This window comes from Melozone crissalis, unplaced genomic scaffold, assembly GCF_028551555.1.
Source record: "Melozone crissalis strain CALT ecotype California unplaced genomic scaffold, PUWL_Pcris_2 ptg000042l_1, whole genome shotgun sequence".
NCBI classification, from domain to species: Eukaryota; Metazoa; Chordata; class Aves; order Passeriformes; family Passerellidae; genus Melozone; species Melozone crissalis.
In genome coordinates, this window is record NW_026535820.1 from 58297425 (window position 1) to 58314933 (window position 17509).

At 43.0% G+C, this 17509-nt stretch overlaps 1 protein-coding gene across 9 annotated transcripts in view; it reads left to right on the forward strand.

The window, feature by feature from the left end:
* The window catches only part of HIVEP1 (HIVEP zinc finger 1), a 130838-nt gene extending 113699 nt beyond the window's left edge, over positions 1-17139 (forward strand). For 7 of the 9 annotated variants that reach the window (XM_054284564.1, XM_054284567.1, XM_054284565.1 and 4 more), the window contains 2 exons: positions 2241-2758; positions 5625-7344. In XM_054284564.1, coding sequence (XP_054140539.1) covers positions 2241-2758; positions 5625-6770 — 1664 coding nt within the window. In that variant the 3' untranslated portion in view covers positions 6771-7344. Of the gene's footprint in view, positions 1-2240; positions 2759-5624; positions 7345-9512; positions 9618-14158 lie in introns of those variants that run through there. The other 2 variants (XM_054284572.1, XM_054284573.1) reach the window with 2 other exon arrangements.
* The last annotated feature ends 370 nt before the right edge of the window (positions 17140-17509 follow it).

Genomic DNA, 17509 nt, shown 5'->3' on the forward strand with positions numbered 1-17509 from the left:
AAGGTTACATCAACTGGCTTCCCTTGGTCAGCTACATGGGTTACCTTGTCACACAGGGAAATCAGGTTTGATAAGCAGGACTCTCCTCCCATGAAGCTGTACTGGCTGTGACCAATGGCTGTGTTGTCCTCCAGATGTTTTTCAATCCCTCCTGGGATAATCCTCTCCATAACTTTACCAGGCACAGAAATGAGACTGACTGGTCAGTAGTTTCTGGGGTCCTCTTTCTTGCCCTTCTTAAAAACTGGGACAATGTTAGCCAGCTTCCAGTCAGCAAGGACCTCTCCACATTCCCAGGATCACTCAATAATCAAGAGAGGCCTTGCAATGACATCAGCAGCTCTTTAAGTATTCTCAGATGAATCCCATCAGACCCCATAGACTTTGGGCATCCAGCTGGAGCAGCAGTTCCCACACAACTTCAGAGTCAACTCAGAGTTTATCATTCTCACAGCCATGGTCCTCCAGCTCAGGGCACTAGGACCCTCCTAGCTTGTCATTGGTATTGAAGGCAGAGGTAGTTGTGTCCATTCAGAAATCAAACATATGTAGATGTTCTAACATTTTAGATATGTTTGCTTTGCAAGTTACTGAAAAAATACTGTTTATATGAAGAATAGAAATGACAGAATTATAGGGAAAAAATACCAAAAACATTTAGTCAGTCCACATGTTGTTGTTAATAATATCTTTAACAATCGTACTTGCCATAATTTTGGAATGGAAGTTAATGAATTAATTTTTCCACTAAAATGTATTTTCTATTTTTAACAGCTTTGTCTGTGCATGAGAATTATAAATTAAGACTATTTAAAATTCTGATAAATATTTTTGTTAGGATCATTCCAATGACCTGGAGGATTTGGGGTATTTTTAATAACCTGTCTGACATGTTCACATCTGCTGTAGTAAATATAAGAAATCTAGTTTCCATATTTAGCTAATGTACAGATTAGTGTGTAGGCAAAGAGGGGGAAAGTCATTACAGAGGGATTTTTCCAAAGAAGCTATTAGTTCCCAATTGCATTGCTCATTTGAAACCATAAAGTCTTATAGTGGTGGGTAACTTACTGAAAGGTAGCTCTGTGAAACCCATTTATTTCATCTGGAGTTCAAAATGTTTGTTTTGGTTTTGGTAACTTAGCAGCCTAAAGTATAGGCAGTATATTCAAATTCTTGTAAGAGTCTGATTTTTTTCAGAAATGTTCATTTTGATGGTAAGTTGCTGTGTAAGTAAGTAAGATGCTGTTCTAGGGAACAGCATCTCTGAGATTTTATCTAACCAGACATCTTTGGTTTTACAGAGCCAAATGATTTTTATGCAGATATGTTTTTTTGGACAGCTCAAGAGACAGACCTTTAATCAAATACAAAATATTAATGTATTCAAAGCATTTTGTCTTTTGTAAAATGTTATCCCAGACAGTCTGGCTTGAAATCAGACAGAGCAGATGGGATTTTCTGTCGCTTTACTAAAGACAACTCTTTCCAAGTCAGATACAAAAGAAGGTGAAAAGCTGCAGTATAACTGTGTTTTGTAGAGAATTTACCCCTGGACAGAGGTTTGGCTGTAAGGAGGGCTTCTTTATGCAAACAAAGATTCATAGGTAAGTTTTGATACAATTAATGCTTTCTTGGCTCCTAGGACATCCCAGGTAATTTTTTAATAAACCCTTCAAAGCATTAGTGAAGTGAAGAAATCTACTAGGGTCTAATTTTGGTCTCTTTTGCCTGTTAACAAGACAGATTCTTGACTAACAGCCTCCAGTCTTTCTGTTTGCATCCTTCAAAAACCTGTGCAGCCATGATTCACATTAGGTATAAGGACACCCACTTATGAGTCAGAGCCAGCCAGAGAATATCCCACTGCTAAGGTTGACAGACCAGCCCCTCATGTCAGCACTGGGAACCTAATGAACCGGGAGTCTGCTCACTGCTCCCCACGCACAAGAGTGAAGGGTGACTTTGAGCAAATGGTTACAAGTGGCATGAAGGAAAACAGCCAAATCCAGAAGATTAAAAACAACATAGAAGCAGAAGATGAAAGATTGTGTAGCTGTACAGTTAAATATGTAAGCCAGAAAATAAAAACCAAAATTTAAGTTGCTTTGATGCAGTGAGGTGTGATTGGAAAATACACGTATCACGTGGTTTTTTGGTGGTTTTAGTTGTTCTCTCCTGCTTCCTTCCCAGTCAGTCCAGGGCCTTCATTGCCTTAACTTCTCCTTCCACTTTTGCAGGTGAGAAGCAAAGATTTGGCTATGACCGGTCAGGATATGACGTGGAGGAGTCTGATGGTGGCGATGAAGATGAGAATGACAACGAGGACGATGATGAAGACAGCCAGGCTGAGTCAGTGCTATCCACAACGCCCTCGGTGACGGCCAGCCCCCAGCACCAGCCATCCCGCCACGGCCTGCAGGATGCCGCCAGCACCGACGACGACATCAGGCTTCCAGACTGCTTCACCGGGGCTCACACAGACTCCATGGATGGCCTCCCAAAAGCACTGCTGACCAAGATGACTGTCCTTAGCACAGTGCAGTCAGTCAGCAGGACCTCCAGGTCGCCAGCAGAGTCCACCCATCAGGAGGCACATGAGGACAAAGCCCAGGAGAGAGGAGTGGGTCCCTGCGGTGCTGATGCGGCACTGACGGACATTGCTCCTGCGTCTCCAGGTCGCCAGATGTCCGTGGAGTACCCTGATCCACATACAGCCTTGGGCCACTCCTTAATATCAACTGCAGCTCATACAAAGGTAGGAGTGTCTGAAACCAGGGAGAGAGTAGGATTTTAAGTCCTCCTTCTAAAAAAATCTTCTTGGAGATTTTTCAAAGAATAAAATGTTTGCCTTTCCCTTCATTCTTAGAATTCTTGGTGATGAGTCTTTCAGAAGAGTTAAAATTAGTCCAAGCACAAATATATAGGACTGTAGACGCAAGGATGTTGTAGGAGCATTGCTTTTCAAATACTTAAATTTGATTGTAATCTTCCTGAAAGGTTTAATTGTAATATGGTCATTTGGAGCTGGTAGATTGTATTACAAGTCAGAAGGAAATAACTAATGCATGGAATGAACATACAGTGGTTGTTATGTTTTCAGGGGAAAGTGATAGAATTCAGCAATCATTTCACTCTGAAATGTGATAATACAATAATTGGTAATTCCAAAGGGAAATTAATCTAGTCCCAAAGTTTTTTGCCTTTTCACTAAAAAAAAAATGGTGCAGTTGTTTATCTGTCCTCCAAATATGCTTAGTAGTAGAATTAGAAAGAGCACCAGATGTTCAAGGAAACTAGGAGATTGCCCTTGCACAATAACAAAAGGAGAGAAGAACACAGGGCTGAGACCTGAGTTCCCAGTGCTCTCAGCTTTTGTCCAAGCTGAAAGAAGATTTTAATTGGAAAAGCATGTATTTTGCCCATGCACATGTTAGACATGTGGATTTTCAAAGCAGTGTACAGAAAGATGAGGTCAGTCTGTGTGCAGGTCTGTGGGAGCATTCAGTAATTTTGGCAAAGTTTTTTTTTTTTAGGTGTGCCCATGAAATCACAGAGAGAAGTGGCAGGTGCTGAGCCTTTTCCAATTCAGCAATGGCTTTAATGGACTGTGATGGGGATGGTACAAGTCACTTACCAGACTGACCCTAAAGACAGTTTCTGGAATTTTTAATTCTTGCTACAGACCATGAAGGCATTCAGGCTTTTCAGAGCAATGCTCAAAAATGCACAATAGTTTAATTAAAAGGGTAATCAAGGCACTGCCTTCTCCATGATGAATGCAATATTTAGAAATATTATATAGAAAGAATTAATAATTTAGGTTGGAAAAAATCTTGAGATCATTGAGTCCAAGCCTAAACCTAACTGTATGCAGTTACTGAACAAAAGTAGCAGAAAATTTTCAAAACCATAAAAAGTAAAAATTCCAATCTGTTTTAAGTACTTAGTGGCTTTTTTCTTTGAAAACTTACAAATTTACTCTACTGGATTTATTTTTTATACAGTTTAAGATAGCAAACTGTTGACATGGAGAAACAATAAAAATTATTGCTGCATTGTATTGTTTGACACAGGTTCATCCTGGCTTGTAGGAACTGTGAGTTCATGTGTTAAATGTTAATTGGAGCGAGTTTGTAGTGTGACAGAGAATAAAATGAAGTGGTGTCTGATAACTGTATATGCCTGCCTTAAAATGGGAAGGGTCCTAGTATTTGGAGTTTAGATTCCATTGCTGCCAGTGGATACCAGAAGGACATTTAACTGAGTGTACTCCCTCATTAAATAGAACCACTGAAGCTTCAAGTAAATATTCATGCAATTAAAAATGTTGAATGGTATTCATTTATATGGTGCTAATAATTGTCTGCATTAATATATTAAAAAAAGGGAAGACATGTAAATAATATGAGGAAGCAATTCCTTGCCAGATTTTCTTTTCCTTTCCTAGACCAAAAGAAGCATCAGCCTTGTGTCTCCAGTGGTTAATCCACAGTCTGTTCCTATTGTGAATGGCTGTGGATCCCAGATCTTGCAATTGAGAAAAGGAGTCCTCATAGCTCAGGAAGGCTGTTGTACATTCCTTCAAAAGCATCCATATCAGTTTATCAGGATCTCTTGTGAGGTGTCAGTTCTGAGAAAGATGTTGACTTCTTTCTCACATCCATCTTCTCATTTAGACAGGATGGCACTGCATAGCCAGTTAGTCATAATCTCTCTTTGCTAATACATTTTCTACGAGCAGATTTCAAAAGCATTTCTCTCTGATTTTGAGTTTTTTGCCTGCTCTAGGGAATTTTTGAGAGTTAGGACTGTAAAAACTAAGTAAATTTGCACCAGTGTGCGTGTGTGTGATCAGTGTGCCAAAAACAAAAAGATAACCATGAGATTGCAATTGCACTTTCAGAGTACTCGTTTTAGAAGGTTCTAGGAAAGGAGCTGCAAGCCTTGGTCAGCATCCAGCTGTAAGAGAAGAAAGAGGAGGATAAAAATAGGATTATAAATCCAGGTGTGTGCACCAAATAAATCACAGTGAGCTGAGGCAGCAAGGGGATGTGTATCCCACATCTCACTCCAGTATCCACCCATCACCTCCACTTCTGCAGGAGCTGTACTTGTCAGCCATCTCCTGTCATTGCACACCCTGTCTGTCACACTAGAAGCACCTATGACAAATGTGCCATGATGCTGCCTCTGCCTGCTGGAGGCTGTAATGCCTTCAGGAGAGGAAGTCAGTGCCGTGCATCAAAAATGCCAGCTTATGCTTATTTAACCTTCTTGCCTGAGGTGATTTCCACATAAAACAGTTCTCCAAAGCCTTCTCACCACTTAAAACACACGTGCAAAAGATACTCAGCAAAGTTTTTCAGCACTAGTGTCTGAGAGAAATTAAGCAAGGATAATTAGGAAAGGAAAATGCAATTAGTGGGTGAGGAAGCAGGTGGAAAAAGAAAGGAAGGAAATCAGTTCATTGTTTAAGCTCAGCACTATATACTATGAACCATTTTGTTGTTGTTCTTTCTGAAAAGGGAGCATGGGAAGCACTCCCAGCTCCCTCGTGTTTTCATGTCACTGAGGTGCAGTGGTGGCTGCCACATTAACACTCATGTGTTGTTCTCTCCCAGAGCACGCCCTCTGTCAGCTCCCCGTCCTTGCTGGCAGACCACAGCATGCCGACACCGACAGCGCCATCACCCTACAGCGAAATCCCGGAGGAGAAGCCGGCTGCCGAGCCGAGAGCTCCCCAGACTCACCTCTTCAGCCACCTGCCCCTGCACTCGCAGCGGCAAGCCAAGGCTCCCTACGGCATGGTGCCCGTCGGGGGCATCCAGGTGGTCCCTGCCGGCCTGGCCACCTACTCCACCTTCGTTCCCATCCAGGCGGGGCCGGTGCAGCTCACTATCCCAGCCGTGAGCGTGATTCACAGAACTACCAGCGCCCTTGGCGAGACAGGCGGCACGGCCCCCGGCACCACCGCGAATCCCGTGGGAGTCGCTGAGGTGAACAGCGTGGTGCCGTGCATTCCCATCGGCCAGGTGAGCGTGCCAGGCATTCAGGGGCTCGGCACGCCCAACCTGCAGCCTCTGCCGCCGCTGGGCATGGAGACAGTGAACATCCTGGGCCTGGCAAACACCAATATCGCCCCGCAGATGCGCCCTCCAGGAATCACCCTCAACGCCGTGGGCCTCCAGGTGCTGACGGCCGGCGCGGCCCCACAGGGCACCAACCCCAGCCCGCAGGGACCCCTTCCCGGCCTGCAGATCCTGAACATCGCCCTGCCCACCCTCATCCCCTCCGTCAGCCCCGCCAGCGCCGAGGGGCACGGAGCCTCCGAGGCACCCACCGCGGGCTCCAAAGCCGGCGAGGTCCAGCTGGAGCCCGCTCCTGTCGGCTTCCCCACGGCCGAGGCTGGCCGCGATGCTTCTCCTCAGGCGGTGGCTGGTGGCCAGCGGTACGGCGGGAAGAGCCATCCCGAGCCCAACTCGCTGACCAACCCCGCTGGTCCCGGGAAAACTGATCTTGAAAAGACTGACCTCGCCCACCCCAGCAAGCCAAAGCATGACCTCCCTGCCCTCCAGGTGAAGAGGGCTGCCCTGGCAGAGCCCCGCTCCAAGGCGAATCCCACCACGTTAAGCAAGTCCCCAGTCCACCGAACTGTCACCCCGGACAGACAGGTACCCAGGCCGGCCGCCCCGCCCCAGCGGCAAAACACGGTGCAGTTTAGCGATGGCAGCAGTGACGATGAGGATAGACTTGTAATAGCAACCTAGTTTTTGTTTTTCATTGTGTTTTTATTTTTAGAGGTTTTTGGGTTTTTTTTATAACACTTGCAGGTTTCTTTGCAAACCTTCCTTTCCTTAAAGCACATTTTTCTGACTCAAACTCATTACTAATCTTCGTGCAATCATGAACTCTTGACCAATAATTGTTGTTTCTTGTCAGCTCCAGCCATTTTTGTACATGTTGTATAGACAATTGTGCCTTTTTGGAGTTTTATGTTTAGAAACCTGTACAGATTGTTGAATATATATATATAAAATATATATATATAAATATGTATATTAAAACCAGGTAGTTGCTTGTGTTTAGTAAGTAAACATCCTATGTCAGATAAATAAAGGATTAAATTATATGTTGCACTGTTAAATGTAAATTTTTATGGCTGTGGGACAAAGTTTCTGTGTACAGATCTAGTATGTAAAACTCCATATTTATTGTATCCATATTAGTCTTGGAAAAGGGTCTGTCCATCTTTCTTGTGTAAGACGGTAGCTTTACACTTCAAAGAGAAATACAGTATCTGTGTTACAAAATATTACAGTAAAATTTTGTTTACTGACTTTACCATTGCTTATGTTGTGCCTTCTTGATGCAGTCCAGTAGCTAGAGAGGTGCTTGACTCGTTCCTTTCAGTGCCCTTCCATGCCCTTCCAGCTGGTTCAGCTTGAAAGGATCTGGTGTTGGTAAAAGCCCCTGAGATTTCACTTGCCATGGGAGGGAGAGTAACTCATTGGGCTTTACTTGGAGTAAAATCTTCCATTCAAAACATGTGGCAATTGCAGAGTGGGGAGGGAGTCCCTCAGCTTTCCGTAGAGCAAGCATCCATCCACCTTGTGTTTCTTTCCTAACTAGATTGAAGACTTGCCTGAGGACAAATCGCAAAAGGGTCACAATGAAATATTTTTTTATTTGTAGTCTTGAACTATAAAACCACTTTTTACTGATATTAAAATGTTGTTACACAAGAAAGGAATAATTCTTTGTGTGTTAATTGCAAAATCCGCCATACAGTTGCTGAAAATGCCACTACTGTAATGAGGGCTTGGCATAACCGATTATCATCAACCTCTTAGGAGACTGTGTCTCAGGAGATCTTCATTTACAGGTAGACAAAGCCATTTTCTCCCTAAATACAAGTCTTACTCATGCAGGAAAAGAAGAATGGACTAGAGGCTTTACACATACAGTTAATGTGCTGTTTTAGCAACAAACCTGTCATACTGAGCATACAAAACATGGATGGATCCCAGAATACTGAAATTTAATACTCCTCTGTTTGCACGTAGTGAAAACAATGTTAAATTATCTCTGAAGTGTTTGGGCGTTCCAACAATGGCAGGAGACACGTTTGACAAGTTACAGGGCTACACATTTCTAGAAGTTTCAAATTGACCTGGGATTCATGCTACAATTTTTAAGTACAGTTGGTTTCCTGCTGTGTCCTTTTATCACATTGTTACAGAGGTTTTTATAACCCCTTTAATAACCAAATTCCAGTAGGAAACTGGAAGGTGTAAATTAAAAGCACAATCACCTTTTTGGAATTAACAAGGATGAACACATATAAAGCAACTGGAAGAAAAGGACAGGAAGCAAATCTGGAAAAAAAAAAAAAAGGAGCAAATTTGAATGTGAGCTGGGCCGCATTGTTCACAGATTAACTCCTGTATCCATCTCAAGGAGCTAATTCATACCTTGCACTGCTCATATTCAAAAGCAGCAGTACCCTAGATCCATTTTTAACTTTACACCAGCTTTTGTACAGTACTCACATTGTACCCATTACATTATTCCATTACGGCGTGTTGTAAAACTGTAGGCGATGTTGAATGAGCTTTATTAACTTCCAGAAAGAGCACTTTGGTAGCAGAAAGCCATTTCTATTACTCGTGATTATCAGGCAATTGTACTAATCCAGCCATTAGAAGCACACACACTGGAAAGGGGAAATTACTCCTGTCTCTGACAGGGCTGTGCAGAGCCTCGCTGAGGGCCCCAGCCCCCGAATCACCAAGCACTCTCAACTCACATTGAACCTGATGAGAGTTAAGAGTCCTCGGCTCCCCGCAGCGCCGGACTTCAGATTTATGAGTGTCTTACGTGCAAGCCCTGTGTGGAGTGTCACTGTGCATTTGTATGTTCTTTTTATAAGTGTAGTCGTGGTGTCAACGTGTCTTGTACCATTATCATTTTTACCTATGTGAAATTACCCCAACCAGCCAAAGCTAGAATCAAAACATTGCCGTGTTACATGTGCTTTAAGAGTCTGAAGCTTTTTCCAGTAGAATCAGGTGAGAGTTTGTAGTTATTTAACTCAAGAAATTTTGCATTAGCTTTAGTTCCTTTGAAATGGTCACCTACCAGCAAAGGAGAACTATTGTAATTAATTTGAGCATATTTGTCTAAAGCATGAGCAAAAAAAGATGACTGAATCAGATAGCTTTACAGCAAAGTAAAACTATCCCCAAAATTTTGAATGCCATCACAACTTATTACCATTTTCCCGAGTTTTAGAAGGCAGCAGTGGGTAAGGAATTGCTGTTGCACATACCCCTGAGTCTTGATTTTACTAAACTCTAGAGATTTACTGTATACACATCTTAAATATTTACTTGATGAGCAATTTGTGGTGTGCTCACATTCTGCTCAGGATTAATTCCAGGAAGTCTCCAATTTAATGGAAAATTCAGCCTGGTGAATCAGGTGATCTGCATCTGTCTTTTCTGTTCTAGGTGTTTTGAAGACGCCAAGGGCAAGAGATGGAAGCATATCTTGAAGAGTAAGAATGACATGACAACAGATATGTCATAAAGAGGAATATTCAGATGTGTCACTTGGTAAGTTCATTTTAGGACAACAGGGAGAAAGGACCAAGAGAGTAGGCACTGATTGAGCCTTGAGATGGAGAAGAACTCCCAGAAGATGGGAGTTGCTTCTGAGGATGTAAAGCTGCAGGTCAAGAGATCTGAGGACAAATACTGAATCATCACTTACCCAGAAAAAGCAGATTAGCCACATTTGAAGCAGGAACTCTACTATTAGCAGGTAGTTGGAGATATATCTAATGTTCACATCAAGACTGTACGAAATCACAGTTTTGTAGAAGACTGTGGTCCTGAAAATTACAGTTTCCCTTTCCTCTAGGATGTTTCCAAATGGATATTCTTTGAGTTGCCTCTACAGCTTGTGCAACAAGAAGAAACAAATTTGGAGTGTCACCAGACCTGAGAGAAGGTTAAACTCTGTACATCCCGTCTGTTAGTGCCTGGAATCAACATCTATAAATATGTCAGCACACATGGGTGTCCTGTATGAGCACAAGCCTGTGACTGCTGCCTTAGCAATTACATTTTCATTCTGAATTAATTCCTTTTGTTTTAAATTGTGTTGTAACTTTTATTGTCTTGTCCAGAGTCATCAGTGATGGGGGAATCATATTCGCCTTGCCCCAAGGATCCTTCTGTTCAAAGCAGTAGCAAACATCTCAGAAACCTGCCAGTACAGTATTAGGCTGCTCTTCAGATGGTGTGAATTATCACAGCTGAATTGGAATAAATAACACTGCCCTGTTTACTCAGGGATCTCTGTCGGACACAATCTGGCAAATCCAGAACAGCTGCTTAAACATCAAGGGGCCAGAACAAGTTTTGCCCCTCAGTGTACCCAGGCACACTCTGGCATCTTCTCACAACCTATTCCCAGCAGGAGGGTGCAAGCAGGTGCCAGCTAAAGGCTGGATACAAATACAGCCAGAGTACAGACACACAGCTTCTGTGGGATCTGTGCAGATGCTTCCCTGTGATCTGCCAAAAGCCCTCACTAGGAAAAGAATTGGTGGCCAGTGGCCTGCAGCTCTTTCATCTTAGACATTACTTGGTTTCTCTTTGCAATACATGATGTTTGCTGGTGACATGGGTACATGGTTTTGGAGGCAGCATGTCCATATAATAACAATAATCACGGGTTGGGAACATGAACTCTATTAAATGTGCCTGTGTTTCCCATTGGGGCTTTAATAAGCTACAGCATGGACTACCTGTCATTTGTTGGGTCAAAAACTAAACCAGAATCAGATATGGACAATATACCTGGCCTCAGATCTCTTGACCTGTAGCATTGCATCTCCAGATGCAACTCCCAGCTTCTGGACCCCAGCTGAAATAAAGCACTTTGTAGGTGCAGGGATGCTCTGCCCTGCTTTGGTTAGTGCTGCTGTACACACCTTTGTGCCTTTCTTTCTCAAGTAATTTGCTGAGCTTCAGGTTGCTGTAAATTATGCCCTGAGGCTTGCGCAGCCCACAGTTGGTCCATATCAGCCAGTCCCCTACCAGAAAGTCTGACAGCAGTGTTTTGCATACAAATTCAAGTGCCCATCACATGCATTTCATCTCAGACAACCTACATAGGCTGAACACAATATGGCCCACCTCAAAGCCAGAGATGTACCATGAAACAGACATCCCATGCCTTACACTTGGCTAAACATTCTGTATGGCTTCTTAACAGATTTTTTTCTTGCCTTCAGTTTACTGACATATGGTTAAACAGAATATAAAATTAATTTGTCACTATATAATTTGTCACTTACTCCAGAAGTCCTCATTTTTTGCAAGATAATCCTCACTAAGCTTTCATAAACACTGTAATTTAAACCTGTAAACTGCCCTTCAAACATGTGTGTAACACTGGGACAGTTTCATCAAAACAAAATTTTAAATCCTCAATTTTAGCATGAGTGACTTGCCAAGAGCCATGGAAACCAAACAATCCACAAGTGAGAGTGCTCACTCAAGATACCTTCAGCTGACTTATCTGATGGGCCCCTGCTTCATTGCTCTGGAAAGATCCTCTCAGACCAGTATGACCATCTCCTCCTTTCCTTGCTTTCCTGGTTATTCATGGGAGCAGAAAGTGCCACCTGTCTTAGATGACTTCTGGCCAGTCTCTAGTTGTGAATGTTACATTATGGATGGCTAAAAAAAACATGGCTAGAATTGTCTTCCCATGTCTTAGGGAAATTTCTATTTCCTGTAAGGAGTCTCAGCACCTACAGATGTCATTATAAATGATACGTAAACCACCAAAGACTTAACACCAATTCTGGCTTACATCTTTGAGGATAAGACCCCTGTCTTAATTCTAGACACTGGACTGCTGATTCTGTTACTGACTTAGGATGAAAACAAGTTACTTTAAAGTACTTCAAATTGATTATTAGGTAATTTTATATGGAATGTTCATGGGTGGATGAGCATACAGCAATAAGGGTGTAACAGCCTGTAATTCATTGATTTGATGTTCACGTTTTGTTCCAGGAATGTTAAATCAGGAAAGAAAAAAAAAAAAAAAAGGTGTTGTTGCCATTTATGTTTGTCTGTACATTTCTCCTCTTTATACTGAACAGACTACTCACAATGTTAGAAGGTGACTGGTGATTTTCAGATATTCCATGAGATCTAAGGAAACCATGCTAGCTGAAAGATGGCAAGGCTTTACATTCCGATGGTTCAGTCATGGAAACAAAACTTGGAGTTCTAAGATGAGTCAATTAGCTAGGCATGCTTAGTTTTCTTTGGTAATTGTAGGCTTGTTTTCCCCAATAAGGTCAAATGTTAAGGCTTGTTTGGTTTTGTGGCTGTGCTCTTTAGTGTACTTGAAATCCATTACCATGCATGAGGCATTTGTGCTGGAAATGGGCCAACTGAAGACTGTTTATAAAGTCAAATGCCCCCAGCATTTCCTCTTTTTGTTGAGTTCAGGCAGTTACAGCATCCCTTTGGGCTTCAGAAGTTCCATTTGCAGGTCATTCAGGTCTGAGGTGTTTTGGTGTTGGTACCTAAGTACCTCAGGGCTGGATTCCTGCTTCTAAGAAAGAGAGCATGTGACACAGGTGACAGTTCCATTTCATATCATGAATAATAAGCTCTCCATTAAAACCACTGACTGCTAAGAGCCCTTTGCCATCCCATCATCTTCCTGCTCCAGATCCAGGTATGGAAGTGAGTTCAGAGCCCACTTGTTGGCACAGCTCTCCATCCCTGTTGCAGCCCCACTTTCATGAGGGATTTTTCACAGAGTGCCTGTGGAAGGCAAGAGTGATCCCTGGACACTCCTTGGACATGAACTTGCAGTGAGGGACAGAGCATGGAGGGAGCATCACTGGGAACATCCACCCACCTCCCAGGAGCACCAGGACAAGGTGCACCTGTAGGGATTTTGCTCAGTGCTGGGCCTCATCCAGGAGCAGATTTTGCAAAAGGAGTTTGCCTCTTTGCAGGAGGGTTGGAATAGATGACCTTTGAAAGGTCCCTTTCAACTCAAACATGATTCTGTGAACAGGACTTACCCAGACCTGAAGCACTTGAGTTGAAAGCCATTATCTTGTGACTTAACCCTTCCCATCCCTTATGATCAAGGCAAATCAAGTCAAAATGAAGGATTAAAAGGCATATTTTGACAGAAATTTTTGACTAATCAGAAGGAATTTTGACAGGAAGCCAAAATTCCCTGTTTGAACAGAACATTACCACATCCCCTGATTCTGCTAATGCTCAAACATTCCCCAGCCTGAGCAGCTGCCCTTCTGGCACCCAGCTGTCCTGCACAGGATCTAACAAAGTAGTATCCTTCAGGAACACTGTGTCCAGAGTGATCACACCCTGTGTACAACCCAGCCACAAGGGCTTCATCCTGAACACGTGAGCATGAGGAGGAGGAGATGGTGCTGCCCATTTCTTCTACACTCAGCTACCAACACCGCAGTGGTGGCACTCTCTGCCACCAAGAGGTGCCAGGCAAGATACAGTCATCGTCCTCTAGTGCAGCACCAGCTCCCTCCTCGTCAGCCAGGGATTACACAGCAAGGGAGTTTGGTGTCCCTCAGGTCCCTGGGTGAAAGGACAGCTCTGTTAATTACACCTCCCTCCCAGGAGCTGCTCCAAGCTCCTGTGCTCTGGCCAGGCCAGCTGCAGGCACTCGCTGGCTGAAAGGAGCCAGGAGAGAAGAAAGAGGGAAAGATAAACCAAGCTGCAAGACACAGCAAGCCAGGGAGAGCATGGCACTGTAACCAGGCTGTTGGGCTGTCTGGGCACAGGAAGGCAGCTCTTGTACTTCAGACCTGTTACCCAGTGTTAGGTGTGTCCCTGGTTTGCAAAAACAGTCTAGGTGCCAGAACAGAAGCAAGTGTTGAAACAGTGCCTCTTTGCAAAACAGAAGTCATGTTTTCATCTGGACACCAGACAGTTTTGCTCCACCAAAAAATCAAGTGGGTGGTTCAGAAACCCAGAAACCATTTTTGACACTTAGAGGTTTAAATTGTGTTTCTCTCTTTGTTTATTCCCACACCTATAATGATCTGTGACGCTTTTCTTATTTACAGTGTTTCAGAGCAAGAGCTCACACATCTAATGCTGATTAATGCTGCTGGACTGAGCAACTGGCTCCCCTGTGGATATCCTGTTTTCCTGTGAATCATCACTCCTTCTTGAGACATCCTCCAACTCAGATCAAAGGTCCCGAATGTATTAGATATGAAGACATCAGACAGCTCTAACAGATTAGAAAAGACACACACAAAGAAATGTGTCCCAGCTTCTCCCTCCTGTCCTGCTGAAAATTGGCACAGTGAACACAATCCTATGCTCTTGTCATAAAAAGTAGAAAGACAAAAAAGAAGAAAAATGGAGAGAGACTTTGGGAATGTAACTTACCCAAAGATTTCTGCAATTTGCCCTTTCTAGGTATTTGCACTTTTGTATTTACTTCATTCTCTCTTACGGTTGGGAACTTCTCAGGCCAGATTCTCATCTGATGGAAAATGACACCCATGAGCTTCAGCAAGACCTGCACCAACTGTGTCAGCAGAGGACTTGGGACTATCCATTTAAGCACTGAGCCTTGCCTACAAACACAAATATTAAAGGAACATGAACACCTGTGGTCTGGTTTTTTTCAAGTTTATGTAGTCTGCTGCATCCTCCCTGGTTTTATTCAATTTTCCATATAGCTACATGAACAACTGAAAGGGTCCTGTGCCAGTGAGATGCCAAAACCTGAGGTCATGAGGTCAAACTAGATTATCTTAATAGTCTCTTCTCCCCTTGCAATCTTTGCACACAGGTTTTATCTGATAAAGGAGTTAAAGTCTTTATTTCAGCAACGTTTGATCTTGAAGATTACACAAATAATTCGTCTTTTAAGCTTCTGAGCTTTTTTAAAATAGAATTTTAAACTCTCCTTTTAATGGATGCCTTTTAATCCTTATGTTTAAGTGTAAGAGCCATGCTTGATCTAAGAGGACAGACAATGTGTTTGGATAGTCAGAAGGCCATTTTTATGGGAATATTTGAAGAATGCATTGTGTTTTTTCAAGAAGCTCTTCCTCCAATCAGTGGAAAGAGCTGACTGAGGGACCAGAGGACAGTCTTTTGTTGTCATGAAGCTCCTATCAAAGAAGATAGGACGTGCTGCTCTTACATCTTAGAGTGGACTGTGCCAGGCTTTCTTTTTTTGTCCTAGACTTCTAACTCTTCTTGTACCCTTCTGCACTTGGAAGGGAAAAGAAAATCTTTTAACCTTATGCACTGTGATTACTCACTTGAAGGCAGTGGAGGAAAATACCCAGCAGGAGCACACTCTGCAAACACTCAGCAAAATCATTGGATCTGCATATTTTTAATCAATGAGGTCTTGGCAAAATAAAGGGTGGTCATTTTTATCCAGACTGTAGTTTGTCCAAGTCCCTGGGTGGGGTTCAGCTGTTTATGTTTTCTTTGAGGAAAAATGTCCTCAAGGCCCGGTGCTGAGTCATTCTTTGCCCCCAAAAAAACCCCAAAGTGGGAGTGCTGGCATATGGCAGGGCTGTGAGAGGCATGTGAGCTGAGCCCAGAGTTTGCCCCTGATGCAGCTCAGACAGCCATCAGGGCCACTGCAACCACCCAAAGGAGCTGGGACTGGGTTTGAAGGAATTTGAAATAATAAATGACATGAAAAATATTAACCTTCTGCATAGAAACAGAAACCTCACTGCCCATTCCTGAGGACAAATGGATAATCTTTTTTATTTTCAGTATCAGTGGAATTACTGTTGTTTTCATGACCTTCTCCTTTTAATTGGACCCATGTATACAATACACATGTATTTAGAAATGCACTGGAAAAAGTGATGGATAACATTGTTTTCCAACATTTGAAAGAGGAGGGGGGCAATTGTTGGTATGTCCAGTCTGGGAAGCAGTAGGAATACCACAGCACATGCTTGAGACTTTGCTAGGCATGTAGCACATTAAACCAGATGCTTCACCTCCCCCACATTCCTCCCTGCCAGTTCAGCTGGGGCAGGGATGAGGGAGCTGGGGACTGCTGCCTTTTTACCCAGTGCTGCCTTGTTCCTCAAAAGGGCTCAGCCTCTTACCTCCTCCTGCTGGGACCATCTACTGAGCACACCTCATGTTCTCTACATGCACAGTAACACAGTTTTGTCAGGCCCAGCAAATCATGCCATGCCTTGGGTTGGAATGGGTTGTACTGCACTAAATAGTTTATTTAGTTGTTGTTCTGGACTTTGGAGGCCATCTCGTTCCAACCACTCTGCCATGTGCAGGGCTGCCCCCCTTGTGGAATACTGACCAGACAATAAAGCTGTTGGAGTAATGATGATGCCAAGCCATCACTTCCCAGGGGGGAAGTGGAGCTGGAGGTTGTGTGTGTCTCACCAGCAATTCTCTTGTGACTTTCTGGCCCAGCACAAAAAAAGAGAGCTCTCTAAGAAGGGGTTGGAATTTGATGCTTGGGAAGGTGATGGGAAATACTTTTCAAATATTTGTTTGGGCCAGGAAATTAGGACAAAGAAGCCAAAGCCTGGCCTCAGCATTGTCACAAGCAGTTCCTACTGCCTTTGGGAAGGCCAGGATTTCACTCGTGAATTTTTAATGCTGGCAGAGAGACAGAGTCTTACAACAGAGCGTGGGCATTTCTGGCTCTGTGAGGATTACTGTTAATGACACTGGAAAGTGATTTTTTTTTTCTATTTTTTTTTAACCTGGCATTGCTCCTTCAAGCAAATTAAAGTCTGATAGGTTCACATTTCTATGTGTCATTAACCCAGACACCTACTGCAGGGCCTAAAGCTTGTGGCTGCTGGAGAGATTAAATCCTACTAATGCGTTTTTCCTAACACACTGAGGGAATCTGGAGTCTCTCCTTTTGAAGCTGACTTGCTATTTTGACTAATTGCTTCTGGTAACAGTTAATAGCATTTTGCAAAGGCGCTTCATCAGCTGACAGCAGATTGATGTAAGGAAGGGACACAGTTCACATTTCCAAAGGGAGCATTGGGAAACCCATTACCAGCTTCATTAATCTGTTAATAATAAAATTAAAGTACAAATAAAATGTGACAAATTGAGTTCTGTTGTGAAAGTCACTTTAACAGGAGGCTCTGAATAAAGGTCAAAACAGACTCTGATTTCTGCTGTGTTCTAACAGTAGAATCAGAGGAGAGCATTGTAGAAACACTGTAATTAATCTGGCAATACTATAATTGTCCCCAAACGATAGAGAGTTTGAGGAGTGATTTTTTTTTTTCCTTTTTCCTTGAGGACATTTACAAAACCTAGAACATAAAGCTCTGTCACACAACATTTAAGTGCTAATCCAATTTCACAGGAAGCTTTCCACAATGTAGGAATGGTAGATAGGCTTGCTCTCACTGCTTGCCCTCTTGTGGCTG